This window comes from Epinephelus moara, chromosome 18 (assembly GCF_006386435.1).
Source record: "Epinephelus moara isolate mb chromosome 18, YSFRI_EMoa_1.0, whole genome shotgun sequence".
NCBI classification, from domain to species: Eukaryota; Metazoa; Chordata; class Actinopteri; order Perciformes; family Serranidae; genus Epinephelus; species Epinephelus moara.
This window is the reverse complement of record NC_065523.1, coordinates 34,625,037-34,639,844: the sequence shown is the minus strand read 5'-3', so window position 1 is coordinate 34,639,844 and position 14,808 is coordinate 34,625,037. Positions and strand designations below refer to the sequence as shown.

The window sequence follows — 14,808 nt, the reverse complement described above, 5'->3', positions numbered from 1 at the left end:
TGTTGGTCTGTAGGCTCGGTGACACAAAATTAAAACTGTAATGAAGTGATTAGGGTATTGAAAAATGTGTTCGGTTATGCACTGTTGTGTTATTTTAAATTATAAACACGGTATTTTCTCCTCACGTTCCTCAGTGCATGCTGTTGTTATTTTATTTTGAAAATTGGCCGGATTCTCTCGTCTTTTCTGTGTCCGACTTCCTGTTTGGTACGATCCGCTCTATGCAGCTTGACAGAAGCGCTCGCGGCTCGCGTGTAGACCAGACGCCGAACTGAAGCACTGCGGTGTGTGGATGTCTGTTCATCTTTTCGTTCATGTCCTTATTAATGCACACTTTATTTATTAAAAACGAACGAATGAAAACTAAATGTCTTTGAATATCTTTATTATCATTTAAAAACGAAAATTAAAATGACCGGTAAAAATAGATTATGACCGGATTTTTATGACCCTGTCGGTCAAAATGACCGGCGACGAAAAAGTCTAGCGCAAATTATGGTCCCAATACACAGTATGTCAAGTCCAGTATGCCAAAACTACCATGATGTTCTACTATGTCCAGTCAGATTTTGCCGGATGCAAGCCAGCATGCTTTTCTGTCTATTCTAACCCACAATCCTTTGCACAGCGGACAATGCGTCACATTGACTGTCAGAAGCTGCACTGATGGATGACAGCACATTCAGTTGACTGATGACCAGTCGATTGGTAATAACAGGAATATTAGTTGTTTAACTGAATAAAATAATCATAAATATAACAAACAACTAAAGGGCATAAGTATTAAATAACAATGACAGATACATGTATAGCCTCTGTAATTTTACCATAAATATAATATGTTAGCAGTAATGACTTATTGCATCAGAGCTGTCCAGGTTGACCTCAGTCTTGGTGAAGGGCATTTTGTTTTATCTCCATGGTAACAGGTGTGTGAGTAAGAGGATCAGAGTTCAGGGCGCAATGCTACGAGGAAGTAAGTAGTATGTGCCGACAGCTGCAGTACCTACTAAAAGTAAGAATAGAAAGTATGTGATTCGGAACGCACCCCATGTTCTTGTCTGGTGGACAATAGAGGTTTATTCTAACGCCAAGAACACACCAAGCACTAGCAAAGTGCGGCCTGTGGCGAGCTGTTAAAGAAAATCTATGTCTATGTTTGATTCTTTAGCAAAGAGCAGCCAAACTAAACGTTCAGGACAATACAACTTTAACCGGCTAATCGCAGCCACAGAATCCCAATAGCCAGTAAAAAGAGTGTGGTGACTCTTGTGACATGCTGACCTATATAACAAAGACTTTCTTTCCTCCTGAAACACGAACACACTTCCTGGCCGCAGAAAAATGTAGTTACTGTGGTAAGCCGCACTTCGCTGCTGCTTGGTGTGTTCAATCAATTGTTTTGTGCTATTTTTCATCAAAAGTGTTGTTGAGGACTGTTAAATGTGAGGATATGATGGCTTGCTTTGTCATAGTGAACTGGACACCCTGCGTGACTGGACTGTTGGTTGATTAAAACAAGCTTTTTAAATACATCACCTTGGGCATCTTTCGGCTTCCAAAGTAAGCTTGGCTAATCCGCCTGGATGTGCGCGGGTGGAAATCATTTCGCAAGACAAGGAATCTTCCATTTCTGCATTTTACTTAACTCCAGCAGTGCTGAACATACAGCCAGTGAAGGCAACTCCGCTGGGTTGCAGTCTCCAGCTAGCAAGCTAGCGCAGTCCATGCAATGAGCCACGAGCACTATTTAACCTTTACTGACTGACTCCTGCTCAAACTTGCTGTCCTCACACGTCATCTGGTCAGGTCAGCTAACCAATCAAAACGTTACATGTAGCAATAAGGAACATTTGTAAGGGAAGAGAGGGGGACAGACTTAACTATTGTGAACTGCCATACGCTATTTAGTGACATTTGACAGACAAAATTGTTCATCGATTAATTAAACAAATAATTTCAAGATGATTTATCAGCAATACTGGCGACGTATTCTGTATGTGAGTCGGTGTGTGGGAGGTTGAAGAAGCCAGCTTAAACTTAAACAACTTAAACCATACACTGCACACGCCAATCAGAGTTATGGTCATGTTTGCTGACAGGCTTAAACCGTATGTTCTATCTTCATTATCACACTGATAAGAAAAGTTTTACATGACCCATGAATGAATAGTTGCGGTTTACAAATTAGCACACACTAAAAAGTGATTTTAAAAAGGTTGCATCAGCTGTTAAATAACCCCATGAAAGGCTGACATTGTAGAGTCTGAATGTGCTCATAAACAGCAACTACTTACGCGGCATGATCCCCTGGTTGACCAACTCCTCTCTGGACCTTCTCTGTTGTAGCTTCAGCTGGAGAACTAAACACCAAGACAGAGACAGACAAAAAAGAAGTCAGTGAGTGCAGAGTGAACAGACAGCATCGTCAAACCAACCACACATCCTCTCTACCTCACTTCCCAGCCGCAGAAAACCACAAAGGTTGTGACATTACTCATAACAATGAATAAGATGTCTCTCTGTATGAATGTGAGACATAACGCTGACATCTGAGGGTTTCATCTACCATGTTGGCTGCTGAAAATGAGTTCTCTATGGTCCTCTGTGAGAAGACGTACAAAGTTACACATGTTACACACTACACAGGGAAAGGAAACACACAAACATGAACACACGTATGTGCAAAAACCGCAGCGCAGACATGCCGACAGCTTCCTGTTTCAAGTATTTGATAAAATAGCAGCGCACACACTTTACTGCTGCATGTCTCACATCTCATCACCACAGAGGAGTAAAATATGTGACAGAGATACAGGCAAGGAGACTCACATGCATGTGTTTAATGTCACCTAAAGTTTTATCAATGTTGCCATGAGATTAAGCAACTTTTCAGACTCTCTCGCTGACTTTATTTCTACTTTTAAGCAACTTATTCAGACAATCAGGGAAAAAGCATGAATAATACTGGACTATATCATATTATATTTCATTCCCATGGATGCTGCGCAGAGTAGTCACAGTCCATGGCTTTTCTGCTGAGTCTCCAACAAGCGCAGGCCATGTGGCAGGGAGGACTCCACTGAGCTTTTTTTTGTGACTGAGCTTTCATTGAGAATTGTGTGCAGAAGCAGATTAAAGGACTGGCACAGTTAGGTGGCTTTCGGAAATCACACAATAATACAAACTCACTATTCAAGGGATCAGTGGAAGACCAGAGACTCATTACGTTCTGTGGAGTAAAATTTGTGTCTGTCTATGAAGTCTGGTGGCTTTGAATTTCCAGTTTACAAGGGCTGTCTGACGGCAAGGTGAGGCTGTGAAAACACTCTGAATACAATGCATGCTTAAACTGAAGTTTTTAGGTGTTGCTGTTTTAATCTGCCTAAAATACGTTTTGCTGCTGTCTTCGTCCAAATCCACCAGACTCCTTTGACAGAAACTGTTATTTTACCTCATACGTCTCATGCCATTCAAATGCTTTGCTGAAGAAGTAAAGCTGTCAAATGTTTTCATTTCTGGAGCCCACACTGTAACTAACTGCACTCCCTGAAGAATCATATTTTTGGAGAAATGAAAGAGTGATTCCAGAGAGAAGCAGACAGAGGGGTCTACAGTCTGTGTTTGAAGGATATATCCAGGATGTCAAACTGACTCAGCAGCAACAACAGGTTAAAAAGACAAAGATAGTTAGAAGCTAAAGCCGAACTATAGGCTACAGATCACAGTGTAAAAGTGAACCACCACATCACTGCTGATCGCCACACAAGACAATGAATATAAAGGGAAACAGAGGCTCAGATACCATCAAGTTTCAACTATCATTAAAACTTCTAAAGTTAATTAATATATTTGCATACTGGGGTCACGGCTCCATGTCCACGCGCCCAGAAAAGCTATCAAACTTGTTCTGACTCACCACGTTCTGAGCCGACCGCACATTTTCTCATACGCAGACATATCAGCAAAAAGTTTGAGGACAGAACTTCCAGAATGAAAATATAAATTGTCAGGAAATGATCTTCTGCAGATGGGCAGCTGCTGTATATCTGGGTCACAAAATCAGCATGAAAGTGTAACAAAATATGGCATCTGGAAACATTTTTGGTTTAGGGCTCTTTTCCCCCACACACACACCCTGACCATCTGCAGTTACAATATCAGCTCACACCTCAGCACTGCAGAGATGAGGCTGAGGTGTTCAGAGATTTTATATGTTGTGGCAACTACCGGTAATGAAGTAGAGCACATAGCCTGGCACACACTGTAAAGTGTACACTGTTAATATGAAATTACATACCAGCTCCTCGTTTCATAAACATGCACATTTAGTGTACGATTCTCTCCCTCCTCTGATGTAAGGAACACAATGTTTTAAGTCTCACAGAGTTTGAACACAAACCCTCGCTGCAGCCTCATTCTGTTTGATCAGAGCTGATGAAGGACAAATCCATAAAGTCGAAATTTACTGCTGCCCCTTCTGGGCCGAAGCCAATCACCCCAATGACATTCAAACTGTAGCTCAACTTTCCTCAGCACAGCGTTCTTATAGCACGAGCTGAGACACCACACGGGGTCATTTGATCAGCAGTCAGATTGAAGCTAGAGTGCAGGACTTTTAGATATAAATGAACGTTTGTTACGTTCAAGCTCTTGCAAAGTTCACTCAGTGCTGATTAATATGGCCGTCGGTAAAGTTCTCTGTATTTCTCAGGATAGTAGAGCTTGGTGTTGGGTGCCTGTGGTGACTTTCCAGCACAGGAGCACCAAAGTGATAAATTTTACATCAACCAGTCGGAGCTTGAGGCAGGAGAGATTCATTTATTGACTTTACGTCAGAGTCGTTTCATTTTCATTGTATTTTTTGCAACGCTTTAATTTGTTTTCTCAATGCTTCATCTGTATGTGAGTGATTCTGAGTTTTCTTATCACATTATGTATCACAGGCATGTGGCAGATTTGATGACTTTAAACTCAACTTGACAAAATTAAAAAGGACTTGCAACTTGACTTTGACTTCAACACCAGTGACTAGTGACATCACTGAGACTTGAGCTTTTTTTTTGCTTTTTTAAAATACTTGATGCCTTCCCCCAAGCCAAAAGATTAATGTGCTTGATGATTGACTTTGTTTGAACCAATGCAACAGCATCCAGTCAAGTTGCAGGAGAGAACAATAAAGAAATAATGTTACGTTACTGAGCGGCAGTTCAGAAAAAAAAGATACCGTGTACAAAAATGATGTGGTGGTCAACAAAATCAAAATGCAGTATGCAAAACATGTGGGTCAGACAATAAAGACAGAGATGCAACAACTACCAACAAACTTGTTTTAACAATTAAATACACTTTTTAAAAAGCACTCAAGAATTTCACAAATTTAAATATAATATATATATATTTACTACTCTGTTGTTAAGATGGCATTAAATTTGAGGAAGAGAGCGTTGTGACTTGCTTGGGACTTGAATGCAAAGACTGGAAACATACTTGTGACTTCATTATTGTATCCTATCAGACATTTGTGTGAAATTCTGTCATAATTAGCATAAGAACTCTTGAGTTTTAGCCAAAAACATGTTTCGTGAGGTCACAGTGACCTTGACTTTGACCATCAACCACAAAATTCTCATCAGTTTATTCTTCAGTCCAAGCGGACGTTTGTGTCAAACTTTAATTCCCTTAAGGTGCTCTTGAGATATAACGTTCACAAGAATGAAACAATGTAAGGCCAGACTGATCTTGACCTTTGACCACTAAAATCTAATCAGTTCATTGCTGTGTTCAACGTTTGTGCCAAATTTGAAGAACTTGCCTTGAGGTGTTCTTGAGATATCGTGCTCACAAGGACGGCACGTACGTACATACATACCTAGGGATGTATAACATAATGCCTCCGGTTACGGCTATCCCTGGCGTAGAGGCATAAAAAGACTTGAAGAGAGTGCTCCTGGAGGCGGGTGACATGAGCCCCTTTTACACTGCCAGATTTTCGGCGAATGTTGGGCCATTTTGCCGGCAAGCTGCAAGAGTTTAGACACACAGAGCCGGATTGGCGAGTTGATCCGATGTCAACTCAACCAATTTTCCGCCTTGTAGGGTAGATCATATTGTCGGAACCTTTTTGGTTTAAAAAGAACGAGGCGGCCTTCCGCAACGGGAGGGGCTGTTGATGATGTTGATGCCACACGTGCGAGCTACTGGCAGGAATTGTGCGCCCTCCTTGTTCTCACAAATGAAGAGGCCATTAACCGTCAGATGACGGGGACGGTGAGGGACGGGCCAACTTACGACAGAATCGCCGAAGGACTGACCAGCCGCGGCTTCCCTCCCACGTCACTGTTTACGTCACACGCTGAGCTACACGTTTTGTTACTTGCTCACGCCCCCCATTGCCCCGAAAAAGACACATTCTGTATAAACAAAAGTAGGTAGGCGGCATTTTGCTGCACTCCCCGATTTTGTTTTTATACTGCCAATGCTGAAAAAAGACTGATTGGGCTTTCCTGCAAATTTGCACAACTCCTGTTTAAAAAGGGCTATGGTGAGCTCATCTTATAAGCACACATCAATTTATTTATGTAATTACTCTCACTGCCAGAGAAGGGAGACAAAATTTCTGTGCTCCACCTTTGTAGAACCAACAAACTAATATTTCATTGTGTAGGATTGCATCTAAAAGAAGGGCTGCAGGCCAGAAGAGTGCCTCAGTACATGTGGCAAAGCATTCACATCTGTTGTAATCATTTTATGAATGAGCACAGGCACTGTGATCTTTTAAGCAGTGCTTCATTAGCATTCATTTGGAGTCGTGTTTCTGGCCACCTGCTGAATGTAAAGCCAACATTCACTCTCCTTTTAGCTCTGTTTTGGTCTCTTGAGGGGAATATCTGACTCTTTAGTTGCTATAAACTCCAAAATGTTCAGTGGCTAAATTTGTCTGCTGCTTGGTGCTGGGCAGGAAGCGTACAACGGCTTTCTTTTTTTGCTGAAAACAGCTGCCTGCTGCGGCCCAGAACAATAATGAAAGCGGTTAGAGGGAACCAAAACAGTAACGTTGGGTGCTGGAAAACCAAAACAATGAGCTGTAAGACCATTTAAAGCTCTGTAGAGCTGAGGGGGAACTGCAGAGTCAGGTTATAATTCTGTAAGCTCATAATTACGAGCCATGAAGCAAAGTGATTGCCCTGTTAGTCAGAGAGTTGGGATTGCATTAAAAATGATTGTAATATAAACGCACTGGCACTATTAGTTTGCCCACAACCTGCCTGAAACTGACTCCTAAACTCCTCTCTACACAGAGACATTGTCGTTCATAAAGCAAAACATGACTTTGTTCTTTTCTGTTGGTGTCTGTTGAGTCAACTTCAAACAGCTAGCTCATTATTTCCTCATACATGCCACTTAAATCTCACACACTCAAACAACAGTGCAAAGAGCGCTTATCTTTCTCATGCATCTGCCCCTTTGCTTCCTCTTTTTCAGTTATCTCAAGTCTACATAGCTGTTTACACCTTCAACTCTACATTCCTGTTTTTAAATGTGTGTTTTTCTACACAGCAGAAAAGAGCTGTGTGTTCTGGCCTTTCAGCTCTGGTTGGTAATAATTACAGCAGGCTCTGTCGCTGTGGACTCTAGCAGGCAGACTCTGCAGACAGTCCCTCTGTGTGTCCTACAGTAGTCTGAGATAAAAAACAGTCTTCTCCCTTTGATTTCTGTGATGAGGATGTGGCTGACGCAGAATGGTGCAGTTTCTCCCCACAGCAGCAGGAAAGATTTAACTGGGTCCTGCAGGCAAACACGGCTAGACCAACAAAACAAACACTAACACAGATACTCATTACATGCATGCAAAACATACACGGGAGTGCATATTAATCGTGCAGAAACAAACACGCACATTTTAATACCTCAGCTTATGGCTGCGCAGTGTGAATATACACAAACAATCATGACACATGCCCACACACACACACACACACACACACACACACACGAAACACTTGTTTTCGAGGCAGATGATTTGTGCCAAGAGATGACAGGCAAGTGATGCAATGTGCTGATACAGAATCTATTCTGGGAAAGTGTGTTCATTGTTCAAATGTCACTACATAACAGCGAGTGTACCTTCACTCAACAACAGTTTAAAGTAACACTTCACCCACAAAATGACCATTTAAAAATCAGTCATGCCATGTTACCTTAAGATGCTGAAGGAAACTTTCTCTTTCTAACATTCCTCCATGGAGATACCAACCATATCCATTTACTGATTGATTGGGAACCACGTTTAACAGTCTCATTACCCAGTCGTATGCTCAGTACTTCCCAAACACATGCATTTTTGCTAAAACCTTCGTATTTAAAATTGAACTTTGAGCAAAACTGCATGTGTTCTGGAAGTCCTGAGCATACGACTAAATAAATGAGACTTGGATTATACTGCACGAGTTGTGTGACAGTTTGTAAATGGATGTTTCAATATAGTTTGCTGCTGTTAAACATAGTCCCCAATCAATTAATTAATGAATATGTTAAGCGTTTTCCATGTAGGCATGTGATAAAACAAAGTTGTCTTTACAAAGTCAAGGTTACATGGCATGACTAACTGATATACAAGTGGTATTCCTTTAATGCAGACCATGACACATGACCATCAGTCTGTACAAGCTACATTTAAAAGAAATCATAGATTGCTTGTTCAAAGAGTAAACAATGCAAAAACCTTGTGAAAAAATATAAACTCTGAATTTACAATTACAACTGCAAGTCGGAATGAATGCAAATACTGGTTTGTCATTTGTGAGATTTCAAAGCAACTTCAAACAGGTAATCTCCAAATGATTTGTGCCCAAACTTCAGGCACTTTTCTTGCAACAAAAACTGTAACTTGGGGCACCCAGCAGCTCAGTGGGTAGAACAGGTGCCCCATATACAAAGGCAGTGGCCCTGCCACAGCAGTAGTGGTCCTAATTCCAGCTCGTGGCCCCTTGGTGCATGTTTTCCCCCTATCGCCCACCTTCACACCTCAAAAAAGCCTAAGTTATACAGTAGGACAACTGTCTGATCATGAGAAAATATTGCTAGCATAAATATTGCAGCAACTACTACAAATCTATCAGTTTAATCTTTTAAAACACTGTTTCAGATTTTTATTGACTGGAATTTGTTAGAGGGATATTTTGCAGATTTTCAACCAGCTCTGTATCATAACGATGTGGGTAGTATGTGAAACTGAACTGTCGCAAACTTCCCTCCATATTACTAGCACCCAGATCTCCCTGCTCATTTTTTGGCTCAAATATTTGCTGGTGCTGTGGCTGTTGCTCAAACTACAGATAGCACTTCCGCTTTTTTGTACACCACCACTGCGGACACAAAGTGCATGGAAGGAGATCCTAGAGACCACCTCCTCTCTCAAACTCAGACCAAACTCAAAACTGTAAAACTAGGCAGTGCTGATCAAATATGAACCAAGATTCTGTTAGTATTGCCAATTTCTCTCCTAAAATGTCTTCAGAAACATATTTCAGTGCACGGTTTGGCAGTAAAACAAGAATTTGTAAACAAGCAGTGGGCGCCACACTGTTTCTTGTATTGTAAACACACAGCCTGAAAATACAGAGATCAAACAGTGAAACTAAGCAGTGCTGATCAAGTGCGAATCAGGATTATGTTTCTGCGTTGCCTATTTCTCGTCTCAAATGTTTTCAGAAACATATTTTAGCTTACTGTTTGACTGTAATTCAAGATCGCTTGTTATCAGCCTGTTCCCATGTTGTTTCCAGTGGAAAAAAGTTTGCATTATGTCACCCACCAGCAGGAGCATGCATCTGTCTGGTGTGAAGCAGTGCATTCTGGTAGTTGTAGGTTTCCTGGGCTAAAGTAAATGCCACAGCCCCTTTTCTCTGTTTTCTCTGGTCATATAGCAGCAAGTTCTACTGCTGTCCAGTCCAGTTTTAAGAAAAGACCATCCTTCCAGCATCTTCTGAGCCACGTGAACTTATTGAATCTTTAATTTGCCCATAATCCATTAATTAAAATTGTTATTAAGCGCTATAGAAGTGTAATTTGCTTTCTGTCAACTCTTTTTCATACAACAGTACAGCACTTTCTCTAACCTGTGGTCCTCCTCCCTCCCCCTCCTGTCCTCCTGTCCTCTCACTCACTTTTCTATTTGTGTCCATGTTGTAACCACTTGGAACCCAATCCCTCTGGACAGCCAGATTAATTAAAGGAACATTACTGTAAATTTCCAACACACACATACGCACAAGAGGAGAGACAGTTCAGTAGTGATAACTTGTAATAATTAGTCTCAGCTTACCTTTGTTACAATTCTGTAAATGTATCTCATTGTTCCCACGAATGATGACGAGACCCATGTGTCTCTGTGTAAAAACACGGCAAGCCACAATCCACAGAAAATCACACTGTGCAACGTACAACTGTAACCACCACATCCTGTTTGTCAGCACCTTACACATTACAAACACGTTTCATTACACATATCTAACCAATACCAACTGCTATACAGGAGTTTCAAGTATAATGTCAGTTTAAAATAACAATAATTAAAATAGCCTTAGATGTTATTTTAAGGGGTTGGCTCAACCCATGTCGTTACACTTTAGACTTCTCTGGAAGTTTCTTGGAGTTCTCAGAGTTTGCCCTTTCCTAAATCGGTCCAAACTGCTCTCAGTCCAGCTACTTTGGTCTGAGGCCGCTGCAGTCAACAGGTTGCTGAGTTCATGTGCTAAAGGCAAAGTGTGTGGTGCTCGGGCTGGCTGAGCCCCAACTGTAACCCAGCCACTTATAGAGTATTTGATCCACTTAGCACCTGGACCCAGAAAATAAACCTGGATGACACTCAGAGGAAGGCCCATGCACTTAGAACAGTCCGTGCAGTTCATAATATGCTGTTTTTTAAACTGATTATACCCTGCAAGTATTGCCTGAGTGTACATTTTAGCTAATTACAGCATTTGTTCCCTGACACCAACCCAATGGCCAGAAAAAATGTTGGCATTGTACGTTTCAGCAAACCAAGGATACGTTACATTTGCACATATAATGATGTGGATGCAATGAAACTTAAGTTTCTTTACATTTCAACAACACTGGGGTAAACCTGTCATCATGTCTTGGCTTAAAATCCCATAAAATACATTTTGGGGGCAGGTAAAGCAGCAATGGCTATGTAAAACAACCGCTTTTCATGGCACTATCTCCGCCAATGGAGCGCTACAAAACAACCACTTTTGGAGCCAATAAAGCTGCCGGAAAAACACAGACAGGATGCGGATGCTAAAAACACCCATGTTCAGAACTTAAAAAGCTGCTGAAAAAACACAGAGGGTGCTACAAAACACCCACGTTTGGGGCCTAAAAAGCCGCTGGAAAAAGACAGGGTGATACAAACACCCATGTTTGGAGCTTATAAAGCTGTTGGAAAAACACAGACAGGGTGCTACAAAACACCCACCTTTGGAGAACTAAAAAGCCACTGGAAAAACACAGAAAGGTTGCTACAAAACAACCACTTTTGGAGCCAATAAAGCTGCCGGAAAAACACAGACAGGATGCGGGTGCTAAAAACACCCATGTTCAAAGCTTAAAAAGCTGCTGAGAAAACGCAGACAGGGTGCTACAAAACACCCACATTTGGTGCCGATAAAGCTGCTGAAAAAACACAGAGGGTGCTACAAAACACCCACGTTTGGGGCCTAAAAAGCCGCTGGAAAAAGACAGGGTGCTACAAAACACCCACCTTTGGAGCCTAAAAAGCCACTGGAAAAACACATAAAAAGTGCTACAAAACACCCACATTTGGTGCCGATAAAGCTGCTGAAAAAACACAGAGGGTGCTACAAAACACCCACCTCTGGAGCCTAAAAAGCCACTGGAAAAACACATAAAAAGTGCTACAAAACACCCATGTTTGGAGCTTATAAAGCTGTTGGAAAAACACAGACAGGGTGCTACGAAACACCCACCTTTGGAGCCTAAAAAGCCACTGGAAAAACACATAAAAAGTGCTACAAAACACCCACGTTTGGAGCTTATAAAGCTGTTGGAAAAACACAGACAGGGTGCTACGAAACACCCAACTTTGGAGTCTAAAAAGCCACTGGAAAAACACAGAAAGGGTGGTACAAAACACCCATGTTTGGAGCTTATAAAGCCACTGGAAAAACACAGACAGGGTGCTACAAAATACCAAACTTTGGAGCCTAAAAAGCCACTGGAAAAAAACAGAAAGGATGCGGATGCTAAAAACACCCATGTTCAGAGCTTAAAAAGCTGCTGAGAAAACGCAGACAGGGTGTTACAAAACACCCACATTTGGTGCCGATAAAGCTGCTGAAAAAACACAGAAAGGGTGCTACAAAACACCCATGTTTGGAGCTTATAAAGCTGTTTGAAAACACAGACAGGGCGCTACGAAACACCCACCTTTGGAGCCTAAAAAGCCACTGGAAAAACACAGAAAGGGTGCTACAGAACAACCATGTTTGGAGCTTATAAAGCTGTTGGAAAAAAAAAGAAACAAGGTGCTACAAAACACCCACCCTTGGAGCCTAAAAAGCCACTGGAAAAACACAGAAAGGGTGCTACAAAACACCCATGTTAGGAGCTTAAAGGCAGCTGGAAAAACACAGTCAGGGTGCAAAAAAAAAAAACACTCACATTTGGAACCTAAAAAGCAGCTGGAGATACACAGACAGGATGCTAAAAACACCCCTGCTTGGAGCTCAAAAGGCTGTTGGACTAATACTGATGGGGTGATATAAAACCCATGTTTGAAGATTAAAAAGCAGTTGAAAAAACATAGACAGGGTGCTACAAAACACCCACTTTTGGAGCCTAATAAGCCGCTGGAAAAAGCCAGGGTGATACAAACACCCATGTTTGGTGCCAATGGAAACACAGCAATGATTTGTTAAAACAACCAGTTGTGTCGAACAGTGGTCTGCAGCTTTGCAAGTGTCTCACCTGTGTGACATGCCATCCACCATCCCCTCCATCCACCGATGACAAAGTCAGCTCATATACTACATTTCTTTAAAACATTGCTATGAGAAGTGTAAAATGTGCTAATGTAACTCATTCACTGTTTGCAGAAACACCAATATTTTCTTCTGCCAACACTTAAGCATTAATCCAACAAGCTACATACATTTTAAAGGCATTGCCTATGTTGCAAGATTCACTATATCCATGATATAGAAATCTTCAGGTACTGTACACGCGCCGCAACCATGACACACGACAGGTATCTCACCTTGTCTGAGACTCTGACAGGCCCGGCGTTCTAACTCAAACCTTAGGGCTCTCTCATCCTTGTTCCTGTTGATTGGCGGAGGCTTGAGCGGGGCAGGGTCAATGCGGACACAAGGCAGGTGCTCCAGCAGCGCCATCAAACCAGGAAATTATTTGGAAGGAGACTTAGGCACAGACGCAAAGAAAACAAGAAGTAGGAAGTTGGCTACAGCTGAGTCCAGGTGTTGGATTTGTCACAAGTCTGTCCATCCATAGAAAAGAACAACGTTATCCTCTTTGACGATTGCTAAGTTACTGGATACAGTTGAGTATGAGTGAAAATTAAGAATATTCTTCAAGATTAACAACTATCAAAAGACATTTCTCTTCCCCATCAGGACGTCTTCTGAAAAAACTCCTTGATTATATTCAGTGAAAACAATGGAAGAGTCCTCTACAACTTAATGTATCACAGTGGTGAAATCTAAAAAAGCATCTATGAGTACAAAGCTACAGCAAAGCTTTTGAAGAGCTTCTGCTGCGTTTGCTGCAGCCACAGGACTGACTAAGACGCGTGTGTGTGCTCCTGTGTGTGTGTGTGTCAAATGTCGGTGAATCCGTGATCAAGCAGTCTGTCCCAGCTGTTGCTGTACTCAGTCACTCAGCCGCTGACAGACACAAACAGGCGCACACGAGCACGCACACAAATACACATATGTTCTGAGCGGGGCCCCATTCCTCCTCGCCAAATTCCTCTCACTTAGCACTTCTGATCTGAGTTCAGTGTGGTGTCGATGATACGCACCTGTGTGAGCATCTCTCTGCCGTCATGCCTTCAGGCCTAAATTTATTACACACACAAAAACACCACAACACCTGCTTCCACTCTGCGTGTATCATTTCTGTCTACTTTTTTGTCTGGCTGTCTTTCAGCCCACCTGTCTGACTTTTGCAGTTGCCGTTTTCTGCTAACCAGGAACTCAGGAGCTTCTCTAGTACGGTGTAGTACAGGAGAGGGCACCAGCAGCACCAAAGATTGTCAGATATTTGAATGTAGATCACCGTGGCAACAACCAGCAGTGACACAACAGGTTATCTAAACAAGCCAGTCGCATTGACGTAAAAAAAATTGTTGTGCAAATGAAAGAAACTGAAGGAAAAACACGGAGCACCACAGCTGCTTTAAAGCCCACTCTGACATCTTTATATTGTCAAGCAAAAGTAAAAGAAGAAAGGGGTCAACAGGCTGCGTAGCGAAAGCAGCAGCAGCATTTTCTTCCTCTCAAGTCTTCCATTTAACTTGGCCCGCGAATGCATTAATGCCTAGTTCACACTACACGACTTTCAAAGTCATCCGATTGCTGGTTTGTAATCAGGAGCGCTAAGTTTGTGGATTTTGCACTACAAGACTAATATTGAAGATTTCTTTGTTTCCCTGGCACAAAAGCGGCAGGGTTTACCCTGCGATTTTTCGAGACCAAGGTGGCAAAGGCCTGAGGCGGGGGGCATCTTGACAGCTGTACTTTTAGATATACCCCCCCCCCC

The 14,808-nt window shown here is 42.0% G+C and overlaps 2 protein-coding genes across 3 annotated transcripts in view; one reads left to right on the top strand and one right to left on the bottom strand.

Moving 5' to 3' along the window:
* desi1a (desumoylating isopeptidase 1a) overlaps nt 1-3,742 on the top strand; it is a 357,862-nt gene extending 354,120 nt beyond the window's left edge. The window contains exon 7 of the transcript XR_007571582.1: nt 3,672-3,742. The gene's annotated coding sequence lies outside the window, so the exon portion shown is untranslated. The remainder of the gene's footprint in view (nt 1-3,671) is intronic.
* LOC126405462 (myocardin-related transcription factor A-like) overlaps nt 1-14,808 on the bottom strand; it is a 73,391-nt gene that overhangs the window by 41,172 nt on the left and 17,411 nt on the right. The window contains exons 1-2 of one of the 2 annotated variants that reach the window (XM_050069207.1): nt 13,286-13,807; nt 2,298-2,363 (exon numbers count right to left, since the gene is read on the bottom strand). In XM_050069207.1, the coding sequence (XP_049925164.1) occupies nt 2,298-2,363; nt 13,286-13,421 (202 nt within the window). In that variant the 5' untranslated portion in view covers nt 13,422-13,807. Of the gene's footprint in view, nt 1-2,297; nt 2,364-13,285; nt 13,808-14,808 lie in introns of those variants that run through there. The other variant, XM_050069206.1, reaches the window with a different exon arrangement.